This window comes from Eretmochelys imbricata, chromosome 9 (genome assembly GCF_965152235.1).
Source record: "Eretmochelys imbricata isolate rEreImb1 chromosome 9, rEreImb1.hap1, whole genome shotgun sequence".
NCBI classification, from domain to species: Eukaryota; Metazoa; Chordata; order Testudines; family Cheloniidae; genus Eretmochelys; species Eretmochelys imbricata.
The window spans coordinates 24577080-24605079 of NC_135580.1; the positions used below are offsets into that span (position 1 = coordinate 24577080).

At 41.9% G+C, this 28000-nt stretch overlaps 1 protein-coding gene across 5 annotated transcripts in view; it reads right to left on the bottom strand.

The window, feature by feature from the left end:
* The window catches only part of KCNAB1 (potassium voltage-gated channel subfamily A regulatory beta subunit 1), a 228393-nt gene that overhangs the window by 55949 nt on the left and 144444 nt on the right, over positions 1-28000 (bottom strand). For all 5 annotated transcript variants that reach the window (XM_077826229.1, XM_077826226.1, XM_077826227.1 and 2 more), the window contains exon 3: positions 4847-4884. In XM_077826229.1, the coding sequence (XP_077682355.1) occupies positions 4847-4884 (38 nt within the window). The remainder of the gene's footprint in view (positions 1-4846; positions 4885-28000) is intronic.

Genomic DNA, 28000 nt, shown 5'->3' on the forward strand with positions numbered 1-28000 from the left:
AAACAATTGTTTTAAAGCAACCACAGCCAGCCCCAGTTAGTTATATGGTTAATTGGTTTTTGACCAAAATGGATTGTGAAATGTAAAGTGGGCTGGCTCAGTGGTCCAGCTAACAGAGCTGCCCAATATCAGGAGGAATCAAATTTCTTCAGCCCCTAGAGGCACCCCTTTCCTAGAAACTTAATTTCATGTCTCAGATGGAGTGTAATCCCCAGAAGTCAGTGTGGTTATGATAGGATCCCCAAGGAATACATGGATGGGATTTTTTAAATTGACTAATGATTTTGGGTGCCTTGATTTTCAGTGCCCAGCTTATGACATCTTAAAAAGGCCTGATTTTCAGAAAGTGCTGAGCTCCTCTCATACTGTATGGAGTCTCAGGTTGGGCCCCCAAAAATCACTACTCACCTTCTGGAAATATTGACCATGTATTCCTGCCCACCTGTGCATCAGAATATGAGAGGAAGTAAGACATATCTACCATTTCAGTGTGTCCTGAACTGAGGATACAATATATAAAATATTTAAATGATACATACTGTATAGAATATCTACAATATTATAGAATATAAACTTGATTTGTTTTTTAATCGAGACTCAGAAAATGTGCTCCCAGAAGAACAAAATTCAGAGACTTAGGATGAATTCCTAAGCACTGAAAAATTAGAATCACAAATGGAGCAGGGTAGGAGTGTTGTGTCAGCAGGACATTTCAAGACTGGGTATTTTTTCTTAACTTATTCAAAATAGACTCAAACCTGCCACAATGGTACTTACAATCTGACACCAAACACACCACTAAAAATGTTTTTAAAATATGGCGTTTCAGATGAAAACTTGATGGGTAGCAAGCTGCAATCACAGTCCTAACCCTGCACAAATAACTTCACACACCTGAATAATCCTATTGAAATCAATGGCAACTTTTCCTGCCTGTAAAGATAAGCTCATGCACAAGTCAGCATGCTGGAGTCCAGGTTTAGGAGTGCCCTTTGGACTCTGCTCCCTAGATTGAAGGAAATCATGAATCACACACTTTGCAGAGAGGAAATACTGGTCCTCTTGGGGTCATTGCTATTGCTTGATGGGAAATGATGGTGGAAGTTTTATGCAGCACTGCACTGCACTCTTCCACACACACCATATAGGCCCAAGGTCTGGCTAGGCTTGCATATAAATGCACACCTGAAAATCTGGGGGCAGGTGGAGAACTGATATTGACCTCAAAGGCCTACAGAGTTAAAGGTGTTTGTAAACTCTTTCACTCTAACATTTAACAGCAATAGGGTCATGGTTATTTTCTACAAAGGCCTTGGTTTTACTCGGTTACTTGGCAAACTCCCAAAAGCATTCATTCAAGATGAAAGTTTATTGATTAAACACACAAAAAAGGAGCACAGAATTAAAACAAGAATTTATATTAAAACTGTGGTTTAGTGATCATGCAAAACAAATTTAGTTAGACCCTGTCAAAGTCTCTCTCCTTTTGGAGTTAAAATATCAGTCTCTTTTTTTTTTTTTTTTTTAACAACCTTTGATGAAAAAGAAAGTTAATTTTACTCTCAGTCCTGATGTGCGACGGGCATTCATTTTTCCTGTTTTCAACATAGACACACGGTGGACGAGAGACAGGATAGAAAAGGTGGGAGAAATATGGCTGTCAATGATGTTTTTTTGAATACCGGACCACTGGAGTAGATGCTTTGGCTGGCAAGTTGAGCATGACACCTACTGCTTGGACTCTGGTTCATGTTCTGGTCAAGGATGTCATCTCTTTGGATCCTTTCTCCTTAGACAAGACAGGCTTGGATGAATGCAGCGTAGCTGATGTTGGGATTCGATGAAAAGCCAAGAGAGTGAGAGATAGAATAGGAAGAGAGGGAGAGGGGGGCAGTGGCAAAAGCAACTCAAAAAGGGAAGGGAAAACAATACAGGATCTTATGTGCCTCTGCGGTGCAGGCAATTAGATATCCCCACTGCCAGGCCGAGTACTGGATGTCATGATAATGTGATATGCACTGTTGTTGTCTTAGCAATGTTGGTCCCAGGATAATATGCTGACTTTCAGCACTCATAGTTGAAAACCAAAGTTCCTTAAACAAGACCAACGGCCAGCCTGCTTTCCTCTCAGGAAGAAAGTCCCTTGGCCTGATCTGCTCCTCATGACTTCAGGTTGAAGGAGCTGAAATGAGTCGAGATGAGTTGCAGTTCTGGCAGGTTGGGGGATGCACTGGGGGGACGAAGATTCTTCTTTTTTTCCCAATGCCTCTTTTTAAGACCCCCCAAAAGGAGTTAAGTTAAATTCATTTCCATAAAGCCAAACTTGGCATAGGTGACTTCATTCTCACATTTTCTTGTTTACAAAGTATGATCTCACCATAGCCCTTTACTATGGTCAAAAGGCCATTTTTCTTTGGGCTAATTCAATTTTTCTGCCTGGTTTTCTGGCACCTGTTCATAGCATTGATTTATTGAAAAAACTTCACTTATTTTGCATGATTAATTCTCAGGCAGGCAAAAAGTCATAGGCTATTGTGACATCTTATGAACTTTCCTATACTTTTCACAGTTGAATTTAGGGTAAATCTGTTGGCCCAATAATCACAACAGAACCCCAGTCTACTTTAGTTCTGGCTATCCCACAAACCTTCTGAGATGATGTTTTGTAGGGAGGAACATTACGGAGTCTTGCTTAGGAAATAAGGACATGGCCCATTTGTGATAGACATAATGACCTGACCTAGTCTCATGCAGCTGCTACAAGCCACAGTAAAACAAGCCCGAGTAATATGCACACGATATCTGTGCACTATTGCAAGAAGAGCCAGAATATAGATTTATATCAACATCCCTTTCACCTGTGTTAAGGGAAATTTCTTTCCTGCAGGAAAAGAAACTTTTACAGTTAATAGAGATGAAACCAATAGAAATGTAATAGGGTCCTATAGATATTCATCTGTAACTCTATGGAATGTAATATAGAAAGGATATAGTTCTTAATTTTTTTAACCTTCCTATAAAATTCTATAGCAGGGATATAATTCTCCAATAAATTTCATAGGATACTAAAACCCCATCATTTTCCATTCAACTCTATCTGATTCCTAACATTTACTGAAGAGAGGTTTTCCATTTGTGTTGATTTTTAGTGAATTTATCACTTATGAAATATGCTGGGTTGACAGCCTTGGAGACTGAAGTCTTCTATGGATCCACCAGACAGATCACAGTAATGTGAGCTTCCCCATATGGTCCTGCCAATATGACAACTCCCACTCAGAAGGAGTGCCTCTAGGGATGACAGAGGAGTTCAGTCCATGGCTCATTCAGTCCTTGGTAGAATGCAAATTAGTTTCGAATGCAGTGGTGACTGACAGATACTTGCCATCTAAAAAAAGTACCAAGACCACCAACCCACTTCACAATGGCCACTGAGAAGCTATCACATAAACAACTTTGGGTTGTACCAACCTGGGATAGACCTGAACCAAAGTTCCATCAGTATTTTGAAATAGTTTTTTTCTATATTAAATATTTAAAATGACCACATTTAGATAAGTGAGAGTACAAGACTTATTAGGCCAGATATATCCTGGAGTAAGCCTACTGAAGTCAATGCACTTCAACCAGGGATGAGTTCAGCCCCTTGTCCCCTGACTTAATGTCGAAGATTAGACTGACTGAATCACAGAATTCCAAGGCAGGAGTTCTATAAAACTGAAAGCACCAATTATTCAAACTGTTTTACTTAGATTTGCTTTTTAACTAGAGATGGACCTGAACTGCAGAGTTCAGATCTGAACTTTCCCAAAGTTTTGGAGAGGAGGGGCAGAGGTTCAGATCTTGGATTTTGTTTTGGGCCCAACTCTAATTTTAGCTGATAGGCTGCGTATGAAAAGACAAACACCAGAAGTCATGAGGAGTTTTTAAATGATCAATATCAGTGATAACTAAAGGCCTGATCCTACAAATAGCTGATCAGGTTGAAATCCTGGCCCACTGAAGTCAATGGGATTTTTGCCATTGATTTTAATGGGGCCAGGTTTTTACCCTCTGTGTTTAAAACGCTGCAATATAAAGAAGAATCCCCTTTGTTATGCTATTGTATATTTTCATCAGTCCCTTACACACCATTTGTAAGATAAAATGGTTTCTCTCTCTTCTAGAAAATCCTCTACATCTTAACACACAATACTTCTCTCCTTCCACCAAGGTTATTGACACTTTCTCTCTCCTGGTGCTTCGAGTGAGGCTGCTGCAAGTTTTTGTTATGGATGACTAATGTCCATGAAGTTCCCAAAGCTTAGTAAAATACGTGAGTTACACAACACCTTCAAAGGATTATTAGCAGAGATTAAGAACCATCCGTTACGGCCAAGAGTCAGTGTTGTCAGTGCAAAGCCCAAAGATATTTTCAGTTGTTTCATCTATACTTTTTATGTCAAAAATCATCTGGCACCTCATTATACGCTGACACTGTGCCTATATTTATGACTGTACTGGATTACTTACATTACGCCAAAAAAAAAAAATGTCATACATCTACTGTGGGAACAATCAGATTCTCGTTACAACTGTCAGTGGTAAATGCTGATCCTTCTTTTCATAGCTGTTTGGAATATTTTTTTAATGGAAAGGTTTTTTTTATTAAATTTAACCTTTGGAAATGTCATAATCACTAAGACTTTGTGAAACGTAGCAGAAGTGCAAACTTTCTGTTCCTGTGTATGATAATTCTCTATCATTTCCTGTTACAGAAATAGACTCTGCTTATTCTGCTATGACTTGACTTGTACAAAACATTTATTCAATTTTATGAGTTTTACTTCAACCAAACATTACTTACGTCATCTGAAATTTGACCTCCAAATGTGACCCATGTCCCTAGAAAGAATAAAATCATTTGTTACTGTTAAGGATTTTGTTTAAATTTACAGTACACAGTATAATTATGATACTTTTCCTCGGGTAATCTCTTGATTATTATTTTTTTTAAATGGCCAATCTCTGTAATGAGATGTGCTTGTTTAAATTTAATTGGCCAATGAATCACAGAAAGTCTGTGCTTTCATTTCTTAAAGGGGTGTGTCACAGAAAGGTAGGGTGTTCTTCCATCTGGTGTGAAGGAGGATGAAATGTCTTAAGAGCACACTGCTGATAGCTAAATCAGTTTGAAAATGACTTGAAACTAAAGTGAGCCCCATACTAAGCTCTGCTGAAAACTTTTGTCAAGGATTGATAGATTTCATCTCCCTATCTCCTAGCAATCGCCATAGCTCCCTCTCCATAAACGTCCAACAGGCCTTGCTTCTTCTTAAATCAACCCTCAAGTTCAAGTTTCTGAATTCTGGCTTTCAAGACTGCACAACCCTACTCTGGCTTCCAGTTCCGTTCTCCTTTCTTCCTGTTTCCACACTCACAGGGGTAGATTCTCAGCTGGTGTCAAGTGTTGTGGCTCCACTGCCTGTCAATGGAGCTGTGACAATTTACACTAGCTGAGGATCTGCCCCAGCACTCGGCTTGCTCCATTCAAGCTTCCTGCCTGATCAGCTGCTTTGTATCTGTCTCCCAGTCTCGTTTTTGTGCTTGGGACAATTTAGGGGCAGCGACGGGACAATACACATTGCCCTGTCCGCAGGTACCGCGCCCCCAGCTAACATTGGCCGGGAACTGTGGCTAATGGGAGCTGCAGGGGCGGCGCCTTTGGAGGGGGCAGTGCGCAGAGCCGCCTGGCGTCGCCTCTGTTTAGGAGCCAGAGAGGGGGACATGATGCTGCTTCCGGGAGCTGCTTGAGGTAAGTGCCGCCCGGAGCCTGCATCCATGACTTCCTCCCATGCCCCATCCCCCTACCCCAGCCCTGAACCCCTTCTTGCCCTCCAAACCGCTCAGCCCTAGCCTGGAGCACCCTCCTACACCCCAAGCCCCTCATCCCTGCCCCACCCCAGAGCCTGCACCCCGCAGCCACAGCCCTCACCCCACCCCCTGCACCCTGCCCCAGCCCGGAGCCCCCACCCATACCTTGAACTCCTCATTTATGGCCCCACTCCAGAGCCCCAACCCCTTGCCCCTGCCCCTGCCCCTGCCCCAGCCCTGATCCCCCTCCTGCCCTCTGAACCCCTCAGTCCCAGCCTGGAGCACCCTCCTACATCGCAAGCCCCTAATCCCCGCCCCACCTCAGAGCCCGCACCTCCAACCCCCTACCCCAGCCCAGAGCCTCACCCCCCCCCCCGCACCCTGAACTCCTCTTTTCTGGCCCTACCCCAGAGCCTGCACCCCCAGCCAGAGCCCTCAACCCCAATTTTGTGAACATTCATGGCCAGCCATACAATTTCCAAACCCAGATGTGGCCCTTGGGACAAAAAGTTTGCCCACCCCGATCTATAAGATAATATATCATAAAAGGTCTAAATAAAAACCAACATTTTGATTTTGTCAAAACAAAATATTTTGACCATTCCTTCCCTCCTCCAAAAAATTCTTTGAGTCATTTTTTTCTTAACAAGCACTGTCTCTCTAACGAGTATGTGTTTCAGTGGGAACTGTGAATGTTATGATTTAATTGGCTATTTATTAAACCACAGTGTTTGTGGTATCATCATTTAGAAGGTTGCTTCACGAAGTATGGATTTTTACTGTCAAAATTAGACAATATAAGTAAAATTACCGTGCCTCTAAAAAGTATGAAAGTCACACACTGCATACTACAATTAAGTATATGCAAATAAGTACAAATAAGTATATGCTTTAACAGCCCTTGCTTCTGTCCTAAATATCTGAGCCTACACAACATGACCTGGAAAGCAAAGTGTTGAAGTGTGAAAAAAGGGAATCATTTCATACTACCATTTGCTCTTTGTTACCTAGTTACCATGTCAGTTTGGTGTACAGCACAGTTCTTATTTTTGCAGCTCTTCAGGAATTACACGTTCACCACATATAAAATTATTTGTTATTGTTTTAATACAAGAATGAGGACCATCCAGATACAATAATCTTTTACTATGAACTTCATGGTTACACTTGTACATGTAGTATGCATTAAATGTGATGACACAATTACTTTTGATGGGCACCTATACATTTAGCAAGGAATTTGCCACAGGGAAGAGTTAGTTATACTATAGTTAGAAGTTAAAATTTTATAGAGAGAGCCTACTTATATAAAACACAACATATATTATACATTTCCAATTTGAAACTCAACCATATAGAACCTGGCCATGCAAACCTTCCCATTGACAGCAATCAGATTACTCATGTGAATAAGCATTACAGGATCAGGCCTTAATGCTAGAAAATTATATAGGGTTAATTTCATTCAGACAATGTATGGAAAGCTGACCTAAATGCCTTGGGGGGAATGCTAGCACTTCTGAAAAAGAGATTTGGTAAACATAGCCAGGATATTTGCCTTTCTATCTTGCGATTTTATCCAGTGAAGAATCTGCAACAAGTGCAAAATATTCAACACAAAAATCACATTTGAAACGTACAGAAGTGTTTACAGCTTAGTAGTGGCCTGACAAACTCCGTAACAAACGGGGGGCCCTCAGGAGGCTGTCGGCGGGATGGAAGAACAAGAGGACAAGAGTTACACTAATAAGATCAGCAAAAACAATGAATACTTGTGTACTGTGTTAATATATATCTTCCTACTGGATATTCCACTCCATGCATCTGATGAAGTGCGTTTTAGCCCATGAAAGTTTATGCCCAAATAAATTTGTTAGTCTCTAAAGTGCCATAAATCCTCCTTGTTGTTTTTGCTGATACACACTAACACGGCTACCCCTCTGAAACTAATAAGCTTACACTTTTGATGTAGGTAATTGCATATCTTTTGGTTCACCATAAAGCTGTTTTCAAAAAAAAAAGATTTGGCCTCTGTGGCAGGAACCGTCCTCGTGCTCGATGTGTGTATAGCACCTCGTACAATAAGGCCTGTAGACACCACCACAATCTAAATACATACATGAAAAGTATTGTTTATTTTTGTGGGCATCGTGGAAGAAATGATTCTTAACGAGGGACTAGAAACATTTTAACACTCTTAAATACTTTTAACATACCAACCCTTTGAGCGACTTCAAGCAGCTACTCTTTTTAAGAAAATCAGCCAGTGGGAGAAATGTTGCAATCTTTTCCTCAAGAAGTTGGCCCGAATCTCTCTGTGCACTAGTTTACTCATCTTTAAATGGGAGTAGTGCTACTTTTGAAAACCTCCTTGTCTATTTACAGCATAATATTTAAGCTGAAATTATCTGTAAACTGGGATAGGTGCCTGCTTATTGTTTCTCTGTAGAATGTCGATATTCTATATTTATAATTCCGAAAGAGCTATGCCATTTTGAGCAAGCTTGGTTCCTCCCATCCGCGAACATTTTAGCTGATTTCTGAGGACTGTTAGGGATTAACAGGGGGAAGGGTAGAACTGACATTTAACTCTACTTCCATGCTAGTTGTTGGAAGTAAACCATTAGCAGGAATGGATGTACAGTTATGATCTACCCATTTTCAGTAAGAGGATAATAGTCCCTGATGCATATGCATTCATTTTGTTAACGTGTGCACCCAGAAACTATCAGAATAATTCTGGAACCATGCAGTGAAGCTTTTTGCTTGCACCACCCAGGCACATTTACCCGATTTGGTGCTACCACTCCACTGCTTTGCCAGCTGCTATTCCATCTGCTCTGAACAATGGTTTTTATTTACCTTAGCAAGCCTAAGCTATTTCCCAAGATAAAAAATTATAGTACTGACCTCAGTTGCTGCACTATAAACCCAAAGTAACATTATTTTTCCTTCACTGGAGAGCCTCTGGATTTATACCAGTGCAGCTGAAATCAGAACATGATGTGTATGTTCAGTTGCTGATCTGTCAGTAAAGATTGTAAGAGGAAGTTTATCTTTGGTAACAGAGTCATTACCCATCTCTTGATTACCCCTCTTCTTTAGCCCTTCCCCTTTACTTTTGTTTCCCCCTCTGGTCTGTTGTCTAGCCTTCTCACCCTTCTTCACATCCCCCACGGATCTGCTCCTCACTTTGTCATTTCTCTCTGGTTCTTCTCTTGCACGGCTCTACCCTGTTGTGCTGCTGTGCTATCAATGAGCTTCAAAGGAAAACTCAAGCCTTTCGTAAGTCTTGCTTTGCAGCCAGTGATGCACATGCCGCACAAAGGAAGTGGGTGTAGCAGCCCAGCTTAGCAAGTCTTTAAGGCTGCGTCTAAACTGCAAAGTTTGGTCAATGTAAGTTACGTTGGCATACAGATACCCACTTTTGTACATCACATGGGCACGCACACACTTGACTGCTTGCATTGGTGCTGCACATCCTCACCAGGAGTGGTTGTGTTGATGGAAAATGCGGTACACCACGGGTAGGTATTCCAGAGTGCCCAGCACTACCGTCTGGCACAATGCAGTGCTTTGCATTTTGCACTGCTTTGTGTGATACCAGCAATTCGTCCTGGGATTTCTGAGAACTAGTTTCCACATTGCCATTTTCTCCATCCCATTAGGCTTACTCCATCCCATAATTTATCATGACATTTTTAATACTGGCACAGTACGGTGTGCCATTTTCCTGTCTTCGCCATTTCTCTGACCAAAACATGGACGCTTCAGAGCTCAGTGCAATTCGAATGACCATTGCTAACACAGGATGCACGATTCTTCCATATTCATGGCACGTCAATGAGTACTATGACAGCAAATGGTGTGGTGAAAAGGAGGAAGAGAATTTGACAGTGATTGGATGCTGATGGAGATAGTGAATAAAAATGTCATGTTGCTGCTGGCATTCACAGAGCAACTCCACAGGGTGGATTGATGCTTCTAGCCCCAAGAAATGAGCATTGACTCGTGGGATTGCATCGTAATGCAGGTTTGGGATGACAAGCCGTGGCTGCAGAACTTTTAGATGTCAAAGGCCATGGTCCTGGATCTGTGTGCTGAGCCTGCCCCAGCCCTCCAGTACGGGGACACTAAATGAGATCTGCATTCCCAGTGGTGAAGTCAGTGGCGATTGCACTCTGGAAGCTTGCAATGTGGATTGCTATTGGTCAGTCAATGGACAATCAGTTCAGAGTCAGCAAATTTACAGTGGTGGCCACAGTCATCCAAGTGTGCAGGGGCCATTAAGCATATCCTGCTGCACAGGACTCTGACCCTCAGCAATGTGCATCAAATAGAAGGATTTGAAGCAACAGGCTTCCTGAACTCTGGTGGGGTAATAGACAGGACGCACATCCCTATTCTGCCACTATCTCATCTTGCCAGTGAATACATAAAGGAAAAGGGATAATTTTACAGGGTTATGCAAGTGCTAGTGGATCAGCAGGGATGATTCACTGACATCAGTGTGGGCTAGTCAGGGAAGATGCATGATTCTTGAGTCTTTAAAGAACACAGGACTTTTCCAAAAGATGCAAGCAGGGACATTCTTCCCTGACCAATGCAATCCCATTGGTAATGTTGCAATGCCAAGAGTGATTCTGGAGGACCCACCCTACCCTTTGTTCCCCTCGTTCATGAAACTGTACACTGGCTGCCTTCCCGGCACCAAGGAAAGATTCAACAACAGGTGACTGATGAGTGTGCTTTTGGTAGATTAAAAGCTTGCTGGTGATGTTTAATGACTAGGTTTGATCTCAGTGAGGCAAACATTCCTAATGTTATAGCTGCATGTTGTGTACTATGTAATATCTGTGAGGCGAAGGGGGAAAGGCACCAGGCAGGGTGGAGGGGTGAGGTAGACTGGCTGTCTGCTGAATTTGAACAGCCAGACACAGCCAACTGAGGAGCTATACAGCTGAGGGAGGCCTTAAAAGACCATTTTAACTATTAGCCACAGTAGTGTTGTGTAACACTTTGGTAAATTGGTGTGCCTGTGTGTGTAGTGTTTAAATAGGGGAGGGCTATTGACGCCTCTTACGAATTTTGTAATGTGGCATTTATAAGTGGTCTAAACACATACTGTGGAAAGACAAAATAACAAATGCCAGAGTACGGGAGCTGACAGAGCAGGGGACATGTTAAAAAATATCATCAAAGAAAGAAGGGGCTCAGGTGTTTGGGATATGTACACCATATGGAAGACGGGAGATATGCTAAGTAAGCATGGAATTGGGTACCCAGTGAAGTAGGGTGACCATATGTCCCATTTTGGCCGCAACAAGACCCTTTTCAAAGTCCTGTCCCGGCTATCCTGACTTTTTTCTCTCAGAAGGAGGCATTTGTCCTGTTTGCTTTTGTTGACTTCATCAGCTGGCAAGAGCAAATAGGACAAATGCCCACTTTTGTCAAAAAAGTGGGGTGCAATGTGGAGGAACGTGGGGGGGGGGCGAGCAGAGATGCCAGCCGCTCCTCCCCCAGTGGGGAGGCCAAGCTGCAGTGGGGTGAGGTCCCTTCCAACCCTGATATTCTATGATTCTATGAGGATGCAGCGTTCCAGCGGGTGGGGGAGGAAGGGGCACGGCAGTGTTCCTGTGACAAGCCGACAGCCTCCTGAGGGCCCCCCAAAAGGGTTCTAGCCATGGGCAACAGTCCTGCGGTGGGGTGTGGAGCAGCTTGGGTGAGTGGCTGGGGGCATTCTGCTTTCTCTTTGGGAAATGTGGTCACCCTACAACGAGGGAAAGAGCAAATGAGGAAGGCCAAGGAAAAGCTGGCAGAAGACAACAAGTGCACGGGTATCACCTAGAAAGAAGTATCACAATTAGTGAGTGACCGTAGTCAATGGAGGAACTGGCCTGCCCAATGTGTCAATGGAACAGGAGGAACTAAGGTAAGGTAAATTAATAAAGGTACTCTGTGTTTCAAAAAACAGAACTTTATTGTGTGCAAAAAAATACAGGAAACTAAGATAAAGTACAAATATACAAGATAAAAACATGTTAGCAGCAGTATAAGGGGATAACCCAAACTTATAAAAACCAACTAAACATACAGTTTTACATATTAAAAACATATTACAGTGTTTTATTCATGTGGCAATAACCACTGTGCTTGGTGGCTCATCCTCTATTTATCAGAGGTCAATGTACATGTAGTTATGGTTCTCTGTGTTTTCCTCTAGCATGAAATGGCAGGAGAAAGGGTTCATGCCATGCTGACCCTTGTCATATTGGGGTATATAGGGAGCAGTGTCCATACAGTTTCCCATGGATTTGGAAGGCTGTTGTGTCCAGGGTCTTTGGGCATGTAGCTCCATCATATCCTATGACATCTGAGTTTGTTGCCTGAGCAAAGCCATAATGTCTTGGTTCACTTCCCACCACACATCTCTGTCCCTTTGCCTCTCCTGCAGCAACTGCTCCCTCCGTTCGTGGTCCTTCATGCTGATCTTGGACATTCAGCCCCTCCAATCCCCGTATTCATGGTCAGCAGTTGTAGAGGACTCAAGAGTCTCACAGGAAATATCCTCCCTAGTCTGCTTCTTTCTTCAAGTGATCGGCGTCAGATATCCAGCTTGCAGATGCTCCCTCAGCCTCTCTGTGCTCTGCTTGCAGCACAGGCTGCAAAGTGAAACTTACCAGAGACGCTAATAGATTACACTTTGAAGGCCATTGGTCATACTGCACAATGAAATGGAAGTGTGCACTGAATCAAATGTCGATGGGGCTGTATGTTTGAATCCCAGTTGTATTTCAATGCTCTCTAGCTTGCATAATTCTTTTAAACGCTTGTTTTAAAAAATTCCAATCATGCACCCAGTTCAGAAATGCACCCTGAGATGAATGCATTATGGGTTCAAAACTGTCAGCGTGCCAGCAACAATCACATTTTCTTCTCTTCATGTCATTCAATGTGGTGTTTTGTTGACCCAGAGGATGGACAGAATGTGAGAGATCATAACCCTGTGTATGCTCAGCCAGGAACTGAAAAGGCAATGTTTACTGTAGAATTTTCTCCCATTGCTACCCTAAAATTTCCCACCATTGTTATCAGCACTAGTGCTTGCTTAGATTGTAAGTTATTCAGGGCAGGGACAGTTTCTTTATATTTGTACAGTGCCTAGCACTGTGGTACCTGGCGACACCACAATATAAATAAAAGTGCAGACCAGCAGCCACCTGCATTTTAACTACTGTGTCATCTAGATATTCTCTGAGAAAGGTTAAATGACATGATGGTTAAAATGCCAGCAACTGTCTGTAGCCTTCTCCACCCTTTTGTACTCTCTATTACTACTGCTGGCAGAAATGCAATGGTGCAACATTTTACAGAAAAAGTCCAAAGTAAAAAGTAAAGGAACCATGTTTCAGCTCTGTTGCAATTGGAACATTTTCTAACATGGTTTGGCTGGCACCAAATGGTGTTAGAACTGTCAACAAAAACTTAGGTTCTAGCCTGGACAGTGAAAGGGGCTAGAACATGGTATTAAAAGTGATTTAACACCATTTAGCCTTATCCACAGTGGCACACAAAACCCTGGATCTGATCCTGTGAACACTACAAGGGATAGTGCTTACTACTGATTATAGTCCACTGATTTCGGCAGAACAGCACACAGTCAGAAGTGTTTTCAGGACTAAGCCCCATGTTACAAAGTGATTTAGCTAGAACTGTGTTTAAATTACATTAAAATTACGTTTCTTAAAGCTTATGCTCAAATAAATTTGTTAGTCTCTAAGGTGCCACAAGTACTCCATTTCTTAAATTGGTCTTCAGCCCACTGTAGACAGTGTTCAAAACTGAAGTTACAGCCGGTCTCTGTGAAGATCTTCTTTTGACCCCTCCTGCATTCTTTACAGGATAGTCATGCATTTTTACAAATCTATCATTAATATATAGTGCTGTATAACACACCCACTTTTTATTTATTTATTTTTAGCAATACACTAGCTATTAATTCCCAAATAAAGGACTACATACAAGTGAAATTAGCATGGCTCTACATCAGTGCTTAAAACAAACTCCCACTTTACAGAAATCTGTCACTGAATTTAATATACACTTGCCTAATTATTAAATTACCGAACTGGTCTGCTTCCAAGAGTTTCTCTTGAGATTAAAGTGTTTAATGGACACTGGCAAGGCTGAGACCAAACCTGCCAACACTGGACAGCAAGAAAACCCATAGGCACATAGTGGGAATGAGTGAATTGGAGCTCTTGAGGCAAGTTATCTCATTTGTTACTATGCTACTGATCTGCCATGGTTTAGCAGGAAGGTCAGTCCTGCCTATGTGCACTGGAGTTGGTACCTGCAGCATTCAGTACATCGCTGTGATTCTGTGAATGAGTATTACGAAATTAATACAATTTGTTATAATTTTTTTAGTGTCAGGACACTAAGCTTGCCTGTACCTTCCCTGAGACTTAAGACAGAAGTTCTCAAACTGTTTTTGTGGAGTCTCTTTTGGAGGTTCATGTCCCATGCATGGCCCCCTCCCAGGGGCAGAGCACATGGAGCTTGGGGTAGGAGAGTGTGCCCAGTACCACAGGGGTAGTGCCCGGTACTCATGCGGGGTGGGAGTGGTGTCCAGTACCCACAGGTGGCAGGACAGGGTGCCCTGTACTCACAAGGGAGCAGGGACATTGCCTGGTACCCATGGGGGCAGTACGATGTGCCCCATTCTCACCGGGGCCTGGGAAGGAGGAGGTGCCCAGTACCATGGGGAGCAGGAGGGTTGCCTGGTATGTATGGGGCTGGAAGAGGGAGAGGTGCCTTGTACCCAGAAGGGGCAGGGACAGGAAGGGATGCCCAGTACCCACAGGGGGTGGTGGCAGGAGGGCACCCACAGGGGTCTGGGACAGGAGAGATGCATACAGGTGGCAGAGACAGGAGGGGGTGCCAGGTACCCATGGGGGGCACCCAGTACCCACTGAGGGCAGAAGGGAGGGCTGCCCCTGGTACCCATTGGGTATGTGAGCGATACTCATCATGTAGCACTCGAGGAAGCCTTCCACTCCCTGCAGCAGTCGGGCTGCCAGGACCCTGCCCACCTCACTCACCCTGTGCAAGGGAACTTGGCCATGCTGAAGGGCTGGGGAGGGGAGCGGAAGGCTGCACCCCTAGAGACAGGCCCCCACGCCAGACACAGCCCCCTCCTGACCCTTGTCCTTTAGTGTGGCCCCATCCACTTCCCCCACACAGGCACTGTCTAGCAAGGGAATTGGCTGGGGCTCTGTGCCCTGGGGCCACAGTCAGGAGGGGGCTCTGTCCAGCAGGTCACTACTCTGGGTGAAGCCTTCAGCCAGCTATTCGCAGAGCCCTTGCCGGCCTCCCCAACAGACTAGGGTATCTGCCGCTTGGCAGCTGTGGCAGTAGGGGAGTGAGACAGGCAGGGAATGTGTGCCCAGAAGCTGAGACTGCCTGCACAGAGCCCATCCACTTCCCCTGCCAGCCACAGCCCCCTCCTGACCCCGGCCCTTCAGCACTGCCCATCAGATCCTCTTGCTCCCCCAATAACCTTGTTGTGTCCCCCAGGAGGAAGTGCCACAGAGTCTGTGAACCTTAATATTTGATAGGAGTCTTAACTGTAAAGACTGTGCTGGGTAAACACAATGTGGCCAAAAGGATTTCAAAAGAAAAGTAACACCCAAGATCCTCATCAAATCACAAAATCTAGAAGTAAAGTGGGTCTCCCCCAGCCCTCACCCTTTTGCAAGAAAAACCTCTGTTTGCGTTTTTAAAACCTTATAGAAAACGTGGAGCTGGGAAGGATCTGTAGAAAACCCGTGTTTATTTCTTAAATGTTGAGATGGCAAACCATTTGGAATGGCATATTTGCAAGTATTTAAACTAAATGCAAACCATCTAATATAATTTGCCATGTAAATGGTAAAATGCTTTATGTACCAACATGGATGGAGTCTAATGATCTTAGTGAACTAATTACCAATATAAGAAGTCTTTGAAGTGTAGAATATTTATATTAATGGGGAATTAGTTAATCAGTTACTGACAGTGCTCAAACAACTCCTTCATACAGTTCAGGAAGACAAGAATCATCTCTCCAAAGAACTGTAGCAAAAATCAACAACTTCTTTATTAACTATTTAAGCTAAAGACGCTCCAAGAATTATTCAAATTTAAAACATTGTGTTGAGATCTCAAAAAACCTTTATAAAAAGAACAAGAGTGTTTGGATTTTTTGAAAGCCAAACTTCATTTCTTGTTAAACTCCAATAAAACTAAAGAAATCTCTGAAATGGACTGGACTGAATAGAAAGAAAGATTCAGAATTCTAAATTTAAAGATGTTCTGAAACTCTCCGTCCTGAAGACAAAGGAAATAGAACTGACAAGAAAGAATGTACATATGTATTAACTAACTACATAATTCATAAGATGAAGAGGTTCCTAAAAACATGGCATGGAGCCAATAAAAGGATGGCAGCAACGAACTTTGATTCTAACCAAGCCGAAAATAGGGGATTTCTCCTAAAATTTCATGAAATTAGGAAGGAGAAGCGTATAAAACTCTGAAGTGAGCATCCCTCATTATATATAGATATAGATAGATAGATACACACACACACACCCCCTCTGCTACCCTGCTCACACAGCAAGCACTCCGCAACTCATCCTGTATCTCTCTACAAAAAAGCTACCAAAGAGGGCTAAGACAACTCAAAAAGAAGCCAACCCAAGGAAAACTTCCCCAAGACTTTAACATGAATTAGTGAGATCAAGTTAACTAAGTTACTTAATTAGGGATTAGATTTTAAAGCTCTTGTAATGATTTTATTGGTATAAAGAAATGCTGTTGTAATTTAAAATACCAGCAGTTTCTCCTGTTAATCACCAAATGGTGAGACCCATTTATTTCTGGAGAGGAGACAGGGGCTGAATATTGGTAAATAGAGAAATAATGGGATTTAACAGGATTTAAGATTCTTAATATTTGTTAATTGGTGGTTCTTATGACAGCTCCCTAAATGGCATCTTCTGAATAACTCATTTAAATATTGTCTTTGTTTTCATAGGATTTAGTTAAGATTGTTTACTTTGCCCAATTACAAACTGTCTGGTTATTAATAATAACCAACAAGGTTCACCTGCCCTTAAACAAATTATTTTGCCCAACTATAAACAGTTTAATTATCTAATTAGATACTAAAACTGGATTCACAATAATTTGGGGAAACAGTATACTTTGGTTTGAATTTAACACACGAAGAACGCCTCCCCAGATGTAGTTCATTCAAGTGGTAATCTCTGTTAAAAACACTCCATGGAGAAACATGCAGGAGAGATTTAATGAAAAGAAGAATTGCATATCATTTGTGTTCTTTTGTTTAATGTTGTCTTTTCCCTTTTTTAATAGCAAAATAGCCATAGTTAATAATTGTGATTATTTTGCTTGGTTTTAAACATACAGTCCCTACGATAGCCTCTCTGACTAAAAGAGTGGGAGTCACATCCCTGAATTGGCAATAAGAGAAACAGTAAGAGCTGTCCTCCCATTTCCTGTTTCTCTAAACTAAATATTTCAGTAATTTTTAAAATAAAATTACTTGGCATGATTTAAAATTACCCCTTTCTACCCCATAAATCTGAAAACCCTTACACATGGCAGGTCTATTATATTTGTTTTTATATTTTTTCTTGTATCTCTTTGAAACTTCAACATAAAAATAAATTTAGAGGCTCTTTTACCCCAAGAACAAACAATGTGGTTTTTGATAAGAAAATGACACTGGAAGAATGACCTTGAGTAGAGAAGGCTGAAATTTTTCTGTTCTGAATTTGTTTTTGAAGTTTTCCAGTTCTGTGAAAAAGCAAAATTGGGTGGGTTTTTTTCATTTCTTTCAAAAATTTTCACTGAATACACTGACCATTGCCAGCCACCTCTAATTCTGGGTTTAGCGTAGCTGGATTGGGGCTCAGAAGATCTGGATTCAGTTCCCAGCTTTGCCTCAGATTTCCTGTGTGACCATGGGCAAGTCACTTACTTCTCTGTGCCTCAGTTCTTAAAACAGAGATATTAATACTTACTTTCTCCTTTGCCTGCTTGTCCAGTTATACTACACTTCAGAAAAGGGACGGTCTCTTACTGTGTTTGTACAGTGCTTATCACAGTAGGGATTTGATCCCAAACAACAATAAAGTTAAAAAAGAAAATAAGATTTATTAATTTGTGGGCAACCCAATGCATCTGTTATGCAGGGGAAAAATCCAAATGGAAACAGACTTCAATTTCAAAGCTTCAGATAGGTTATTATTATAACTGAAAAGGAGTACTTGTGGCACCTTAGAAACTAACCAATTTATTTGAGCATGAGCTTTCGTGAGCTACAGCTCACTTCATCGGATGCATACCGTGGAAACTGCAGAAGACATTATATACACACAGAGACCATGAAACAATACCTCCTCCCACCCCACTGTCCTGCTGGTAATAGCTTATCTAAAGTGATCATCAAGTTGGGCCATTTCCAGCACAAATCCAGGTTTTCTCACCCTCCGCCCCCCCCCCCCCCACACACACACACAAACTCACTCTCCTGCTGGTAATAGCCCATCCAAAGTGACCACTCTCTTCACAATGTGTAGGATAATCGAGGTGGGCCATTTCCTGCATGAATCCAGGTTCTCTCACCCCCTCACCCCCCTCCAAAAACCACACACACAAACTCACTCTCCTGCTGGAAATACTCAGCAACAACCACATACCACACAACAGAACCACTAACCCAGGAACCTATCCTTGCAACAAAGCCCATTGCCAACTGTGTCCACATATCTATTCAGGGGACACCATCACAGGGCCTAATCACATCAGCCACACTATCAGAGGCTCGTTCACCTGCACATCCACCAATGTGATATATGCCATCATGTGCTAGCAATGCCCCTCTGCCATTTACATTGGTCAAACTGGACAGTCTCTATGTAAAAGAATAAATGGACACAAATCAGATGTCAAGAATTATAACATTCATAAACCAGTCGGAGAACACTTCAATCTCTCTGGTCACGCAATCACAGACATGAAGGTCGCTATCTTACAACAAAAAAACTTCAAATCCAGACTCCAGCGAGAAACTGCTGAATTGGAATTCATTTGCAAATTGGATACTATTAATTTAGGCTTAAATAGAGACTGGGAGTGGCTAAGTCCTTATGCAAGGTAGCCTATTTCCCCTTGTTTTTTCCTAACCCCCTCCTCCCCCCCAGACGTTCTGGTTAAACTTGGATTTAAACTTGGAGAGTGGTCAGTTTGGATGAGCTATTGCCAGCAGGAGAGTGAGTTTGTGTGTGTGTGTGTGTGTGTGTGTGTTTCCGGGGGGGGGGGGGGGGGGGGGGAGCCTGGATTTGTGCTGGAAATGGCCCACCTTGATTACCATGCACATTGTAGGGAGAGTGGTCACTTTGGATGAGCTATTACCAGCAGGAGAGTGAGTTTGTGTGTGTATGGGGGTGGAGGGGTGAGAAAACCTGGATTTGTGCTGGAAATGGCCCACCTTGATTATCATGCACATTGTAGGGAGAGTGGTCACTTTGGATAAGCTATTACCAGCAGGAGAGTGAGTTTGTGGGGGGGGGGGTGGGGTGGAGGGTGAGAAAACCTGGATTTGTGCTGGAAATGGCCCAACTTGATGATCACTTTAGATAAGCTATTACCAGCAGGTGAATGAGTTTGTGTGTGTATGGGGGTGGGGGGGTGAGAAAACCTGGATTTGTGCTGGAAATGGCCCACCTTGATTATCATGCACATTGTAGGGAGTGGTCACTTTGGATAAGCTATTACCAGCAGGAGAGTGAGTTTGTGTGTGTGGTTTTTAGAGGGGGGTGAGGGAGTGAGAGAACCTGGATTCGTGCAGGAAATGGCCCACCTTGATTATCATACACATTGTGAAGAGAGTGGTCACTTTGGATGGGCTATTACCAGCAGGAGAGTGAGTTTGTGTGGGGGGGGCGGAGGGTGAGAAAACCTGGATTTGTGCTGGAAATGGCCCAACTTGATGATCACTTTAGATAAGCTATTACCAGCAGGACAGTGGGGTGGGAGGAGGTATTGTTTCATGGTCTCTGTGTGTATATAATGTCTTCTGCAGTTTCCACAGTATGCATCCGATGAAGTGAGCTGTAGCTCACGAAAGCTCATGCTCAAATAAATTGGTTAGTCTCTAAGGTGCCACAAGTACTCCTTTTCTTTTTGCGAATACAGACTAACACGGCTGTTACTCTGAAACCTATTATAACTGAGTTAAATTTTTTCAAAAACTATACGACAAATGTCGAGTGTCCTTCTAACTAATCTTTATACCACTACAGTCTAAGTGTACGTTACTGTTGAGATATGTATGTATGTCTCAAATACACATACAGACTTATTTATATATTTTGTGGATTAGAGATTCTCTTCTAAATATAGATAACCATGATTCTGTACTATAAATCGTACCCCACTGAGGAAAGAAGTACTAGAGAAGAAAAAACTCAAACGTTTAGACATATGGAGATTAGCATGAATGCTGGAAATGTTTCATCTGCACTAACATGACTGGTACAGTCTCTCTTTGTTGTTTACTTTAGAAACGAACAATTGCTCTAGGGTAAATTCACAGTACTGCAGTGCAGATATGATAATATGTGCTTGCTCTAATACTCCAGTTCCACAGCTAGCTTTCCAATAAAAATCTAATCAGAATTAATACTATAATTCTTGGTTTAAAATTAATCCTTGTATATCTAAACAAAAGTTCCAAAAGATTTCTCAGGACCCACTTTGCCATGATGCATACACAAATTTAGCCAAATAATATTAGCTCAAGGGGAAGATGGGGAGAATTTCTCTCTTTATGTTTTTAAAATTTGCATATATATTTTTCTGCATTCCTCTACTCTGCCTTGTCTATGTTGCTTATCTTCATAGGCTCCATTCCTGCAAGGAGAACCACAGGGGTGCAATGGGATGCCTTGCGGGCCCAGGGTTCTGGTCACACAGTTCTCAGGCCTTGGATTGTAAGGCAGGGATCGTATCTCCCTGTGTGTTCGCACAACACTTAACTCAATGAGGTCCTGAGACGAGTGGTCTCTTTGGGTGCTATAATATAAATAGTCATTCATTTGTCTTTATTATTTATTTTTCTGATGTGTAAGATATATCTGCTACACTATCTCTAGGTGCATTTACAAACATTAAAACAGCACACATGCTTATTAGGAACTAAACTAGGCAGTAGGGACAGGCCCACACTGCAGCCTCTGATTCAACCCCCTCAGTCTTTGAGGATGTCTGAAATGGATCCAGATCTGAAGTTTGCAACGTGAGCTCATAATTTGACCAGGCTCAGAATATTTTCAAACTTGGGAAAAGTTCCAGATCCAGACTTCATGGCATGGACCCTTCTCTAGTTAAAGAGTTGATATGAGCCTATACAAGAACCCCAGATCCAAAAGGCCCCTGAATTTTGGGGGCTTGAAATCCAGTCCTGAATCCACCTCCGCATTTCCTGATTCCAAATGTCACCACTGGGGACTCTGTCTCTCTTTCCCTTTGCAAAGCTCAAGGAAACCTTTATCTATTCTAGAGAAATTGTTTTCCCAAAACCAATACTTCAATATTGTTTTACTGCTATATGTACAATCTGTTCCAGCAACCTAATATTCACAAGCAACCTCACAATAGCAAACTAGAAATGTGATGGAGGAAAAACTACATTGCTTAGGAAAGGAAGATCGGTTCCAAGCTTCGAAGGGTTATTCTGAACAGTGAGATAAAATATTTTTTAAATTCTATACAGTGCTTTGACAGTGTATTTTTTTAAAGATGAACAATGCTCATAAACAAAATATCCCTGGACAGGCATACTGTATTCAAACAGCATGCACAAATCCTTGAGCAATGAAAGCAAATACCAAACCTAAGTAACTTCCCTCTCTGAGTGGTATGTGTTAAATAAGTGCACCCCAGCTGATTAATTGGACAAAGTTGAAAAAAGGTTTCACAGTGCAATGCATGTAAATAAGGGAGCAAAGAGGTGACTGGGGAAACAAACAACGGATGAAAAAGTCACAAATGGAAATTACATGCTGGGCAAAAGATAAAAGAATTAACTTAAAGAATTTGTAAGCTGAGCTAATAGCCTTCAAGAATCAAAATGCATGTAAGCAAAAGGAGAAGTGCTTATTTGCTGCACTTTATTTTAAGGAGCCTACCAGCCACATTTTCAAACACAGGTCCCTAAAGATAGGTGCCCCAGCACAAACATAGGTACCTATCTATATGGCCTGATTTTTAGAGCTTATGAAGCTCCAATTGACTTCAGCTGGTCTCTGATATCCACATGACTAACATGGATTTAGGTGCATAACAGACATCAAAGTTTTAAAATTTGGCCCCAATAAATTTTTTTATCATAGTTGCAGCAGTGGAGATTTTTAAAGGCATAAATGGTGTTCAGATGCCTAACTCCCACTGACATGCAATGGGAATTAGGCACTTACCCACCATTTGGGCTATTGAAAACTTCCCCCAGCATCTTCGTTGTTGTTAATGTGAAATTAAATCAATATTTGCTCTGACTCAGGCAGAGAGAAAACCGACGGACTAAGCAAGGGGAATGAGAGTTATGAAAATTAACTCCTGGTAAACAGAAAACACATTTTTGTTAGATGAGATAACTTTCTAAATATTAGACATAATGGGAAAATTCTGTGCTTCCTTAATCAGAGCCTAAAGCTCCAAAATTCATGTTTGGGCACCAAGTAAGTAACCTGATTTTCAAACATACTTCCTGCTGGTTGCTCCGCACCTTTGAAAAATCAGGTCACTTAGGCTTTGTCTACACTAGCACTTTTGTCAGTCAAACTTTTGTCTGTCTGGAGTGTGAAAAAAACACACCCCTGAGCGACATAAGTTTCACCAACAAAAGCGCTAGTGTGGACATCTCCCGCCAACATAGCTACCGCCGCTCACTGGGGTGGTTTAATTATGCTGGCAGAAGAGCTGTCTCCTGCCAGCATAGAGTGGCTACATGGGAGATCTTACAGCAGTGCAGGTCTGTAGTGGTCTGTAGTGTAGACAAAGCCTTATTTAGGACCGGAAGGAAAGATGTAGGAGACTGATTTTAGGCATCTCTTTTTGCAGTTTTTGGGAACAGTACATTCCTTTTATGTACTCACTATGGCTGCAAGGCCACCCCCTGAATATGGGAAGCCTGCAGTTACTTAAAGTTAGGCACAGATGCTGAATAGCTGTGCTCTCTTTCCAATAAATAACAGCCCCCCATCTACCCTATCCATCAAACTGAGTTTGAGAACTGTTATTAAAGATGGTCCAGCTATACCAGTTTCTACCTGATCTGATGCTCCCTGATTCTTGGGGGAATCTCAAGCTACTATCAGCTCTCAGTTAGTTCAAAGCAGCACTTACTCCATAGCACACACCACTAGAAAATGAGCAATAATGATCACACTAATTGTTCCTGGAGTAACGAGGCCCCCGTAACATTGGGAAGAGGTGATGCCTGCAGCAGCAAGTTTGACAGCATTTTGTGAACTGTACATATGCAATCTGTTCCTTTCCTGAGCGGCATGGCCAGCAGTTTTGCAAGTTGTGCAGCAGGGGCATACAAAGCCATTAATTATTTCTGGAATCCTGAAGAATTAATTCCCATGTGAACAGCTGTAGGATGCTTTGGCATTGATAACACACAATGCAACGAGTTTCACCTCTGTGCTGTCAGAGAAGCGCACATATCCCCCTCACTGCATCCCAGGAAGGAAACAGTGTTTGTTGTGAAGTACAAACTGCACAAAAGCTGGCTTAGGATATTATAAGCACTGAAGCACAATGCTACAGGTTATGTTATTAACATTGCTCCCAACAGAAAATAAAATGCTCATTTGGTGTTTCAAACAATGCATGTCAGGTTAAGGATAATTTACAACCTCAGTGAACAGCCCTGTTTCTAAGAAAGAAAATACTGGAGAAAAAAATAAAATAAATAAAAAAACTACTTTACTTCTGTCAAGGCTGATTCCCCACGCTGGCACTTCAAGTGCAGAAGGTGGGGGCCCGCAAGGATTCTGAAAATTAATACTGGCTACTCCAGGCTTGTATTAAACTCTCAAGGTTACAGCTTCTCTCTGACCTTGGATGGGTAGATGCTGTCATCACGCAAATGCAAAACCCCTTGAAACTCAGGAAGGCATACTTGGAAGTTCCTTCCTGTGGGGTACCCTTTCACCCCCTCTCCGGGGAAGAACAGAGAAAGTAAACGAAGGGAATTAGCTGTTGTCCACAGCTAATTAAACAACATGTGCACAAACCTCTTAGGACACCAAAAATCCAATCCTGTTCTTAAAAAAGGTAAATTTTATTAAAAAGAAAAAGAAAAAAAATACATCTGGAACTTAGGCTTTTGCTAGATTTAAAAAACCCACTTACAAAAATTAAACATCAAGAATAACCTTCTTGAGGTCCAGCTTAAAGGTTATAAGCAAAACAAAAAGCATTTGGGGTTAGCACAGAGGAGTCCACAAGCCAGTAAGAAATAAACAGAAATAAACCTAATCGCATCTTTCTAAACATTCCTGATCTACTTACGTACCTGGGTTGTTAAATAAGTAATTCTAGATATGATCTGATGATTTTCGTATCTGGCCTTCAGCTTCTCACAGCATTACTCCCTGTTCCCCTCTTTCCAGGAGAACAACAACAGCACACAAACGGAAAGCTTTTTTCCCAATTTTAAAAAGTTCTAGCCTTCCCATTGGCTCTTTTGGTCAGGTGCCCACTCCCTTCCTTTTACTGGACTTTTTTAACCCTTTACAAGTAAAGCAAGTAGAGAACAGCTACCAAGAAGGACTTTATAGCTAACTGGCTGGCTGGGTGTCCATAAAAGGGAGCTATCCCTCCCCCCGCTTCATTTATGATCACTTCTTTTTAAACAATTAACCTCTTTGAGTATCTCCCTCTTTTCTCTACATTTCCTTCTGCTTCCTTCAGTAGAAGAAAGTCATACTTAAAGTAAGCCCCACCATTTGAAAATTGCCCTCATAACACCACGAAAGAAACTAACACTGCATCAATCAGGCACTTACCAAAAAAGGGCCCAATCCTGCAAAATTTACTCATCAGCATAGTCTTTACCCACTTGACTTCATTGGACTGTAGGCATGAGTAAGGACTAGTCACATAAGTAAGAGCTGGCAGGATCTGGCCCATGTGGCCAAATTCTGGTCCCCATTAAACCTGTGTAAATTTGAGTATTTCCACTGAAGTCAATGGAGTAATTCCAGATTTGCACCAGAGTACTGTAACTAAGCAGAAATTGGCCCTAAAAATCAGGGTGGGGATGGAGAGCAATTTAAAATGGAAGGAAAGTCTAGGAATGTTGAAGATGTTTAAGGATACAATTTGAAGCACATTAGGGCATTGTAAAAAACAAAACAAAACCAAAAAACTAACCTTTTAACTAACTCATTTTAACTAACCTTGTTAAAAGAAGACTAAAGAAGACCCTTGGCTGCAATGTCACCTCTGACCTTGTCTCCTGGTACCAGCATTCATTAAAGAATCATCTATTTTCTGGGACTGCATCATATCTACTAATAGATAAGATCTTTTTTCTGTTTTGAAACCTTAAAGACAGTTGATGAGTGGTGACCCTATCTTTGGGCTTGCCTACACAGGGAAGTTATTTTGTATTAAGGTAGGTGTAAATTTAAAACAGGATAACTATTCTTGATTAACTCTATATGTCCATGCTCTTATTCCAGAATAAGAGTGCCTTATTCTGAATTATCAGTTTATTTCCAAAGTGGATTAAACTAATTCAGAATAAAGCGCTCTTATTCCAGAATTGGAGTATTCACAGACAAAGTTAACCAGGAATAGTTAATCAGGAATAACTCCACATGCAGGCAAGCCCTTTGATTCGCTACATTTAAGTCATTCTTTGTGTATTTTCCATCAACCAAGGGCTAGGATGTACTCCAAGTTGTTTTGTTTTTATGTGTAAAAGTTTTTCAGGTTCAATGAAAACTTAAATTTGGGGGAGAAAAACTAGGGAAGCAGGAAAATCATGCCATTAAAGAGGACCTACAAAAGTTAAATGAAAGCTGAGTCCACTTGAGAGTTATGTGCTCAGTGCCACCCTCATGAGATGAGGGACAAGTAGCTTAAAACAAAAGTTTTACTTCCCCTCAGAGATAAATTGGAACTTCTGGTTCATTGAAGATATCCTGGAGTTCATCGATCAGTGACAGCGTAGGTAACCAGAAGTCTTACTGAACAGCTTCAGTGACCCAGAAATACAAATAGATTTCAAGAAGAGAAATAATAATAATTTTTTCTTTGTTAGTTAGAAGTTATTCTGGAAACCTCCAGCATCAGTCCAGCAGAGCATTCATCATGTAAAATGGGTTGATTCTGTTTCCATCTTATCTCTGGAACTACTTATGGACCAAATTGTGACTCATTTTTATGGAAGCACATGGGTAAATGGAGACTGCCTCGGGCAATGCACAATTTAGTGACTGCACAGCTCACCTTTCAGAACACAGGCTATTGGCTAAATGCCAGAATTTGGCCCTGTGCAAGCAAGACAACCAGGATATTTGCCTTTTTAGCCCCTCCCAACTCTCTCAAACTAAAGTAAATGCCATGAAACACATTTTGCAGATGGATCAGCCGTGGCATTTGGTCAATGCACACTGGTGCTGGAAGGTCAGCAAATGGGCTTGTTTTCGCTTTATGTGCATTTGCGTGCAAAACTGAATAGTTTCACTGCAAATTTGATCCCAGAGTCAAATTATGTCATTTTTACCAGTATCACCTTAATTTGCAAAATCTTACCCAAAGTCAAAATCATAGATGTGACCTGGGATCATTTCAGGAGAAAAAGGTCACCCTTTTCTCATCATGAACAGACTTCCATGGCAAAACATCTCTCTGGCTGTGGAAACTGTCTGTGGTGAGAGGTTTCTGTTGTACCGTTTGGTGAGCTGAATTAATTCCTCTTTTTACCATGGTTACATGGTTAGGTTTATCTAGTTATTTCCTTCCTTGGAAGCTGGACTAGTCATTATGTTCACAGTACTCAGAAAGGGAAGTTAGATAAAAACTAAAATACTCTTATTGGAAGGTTGCAACGTAAACTTGCTTCATTTCTTACAATTCAGGACAGCAGCACGCAGAGAACCCGAAAAGAGGCTGCTCCCTAAGGCAGTGAGGCACAATTCACCCCATCTTGCTTTAAGTTGGCTCATTCCAGACTGACCCTGATCATGCAGGCTTCCCTACACAGCCTCCTAGCGGGACCCGGAGAAACCCCCCACCACACACACACACTCTTAAAAGTAATAGCTTGCCTTTCCAACACAGTCATCTTGTTAGTTTTAGGAAAAGTTTGAGGAAAACCCCAACAGGCAGTTTCCACAGTCAGAAACTGTGACATTTTTCTCTGAACATCTATTCACGACTACAAAAGGGTGACCTTTTCCACCTGGTTTCAGAGTAACAACCGTGTTAGTCTGTATTCGCAAAAAGAAAAGGAGTACTTGTGGCAACTTAGAGACTAACCAATTTATTTGAGCATAAGCTTTCGTGAGCTACAGCTCACTTCATCGGATGCATACTGTGGAATGGACATAGGGGAGTAATTCTACTTACCCAAGTAAGTGCTACACAAAATGGCCTTTGAGTGGTTGCTCATCCACTTTAGACTTGATTTTGAAGCACCCTCAACGATCATGCCTTTTTTGAGCTTTGAATTGGGCCTTGCATTCATCTATTTAAAAAACTGAGACAATAGCCAAACCCAATACTGAACAAGACTTAGTCCCGTGACTCTCTTACTTCTTCCACTATACGAGCTCTTTAACCCCTAACCCTTACAGTGAAAGAATTCTCCTCTGGTACTCAGTTATAGACGTACTGGATTTTGTGGTACATATACGTGCTCCATGCCAACCAAACAACTGAAGAGTGACTCAGGATCTTGGGGTGGAGGGAATGAGACGCATGGATCATGTACCAAGCTTGTGTGGGATGATTAATGGATTAACTGTTTCTCTTTTTGAGCAGTAACCATGGA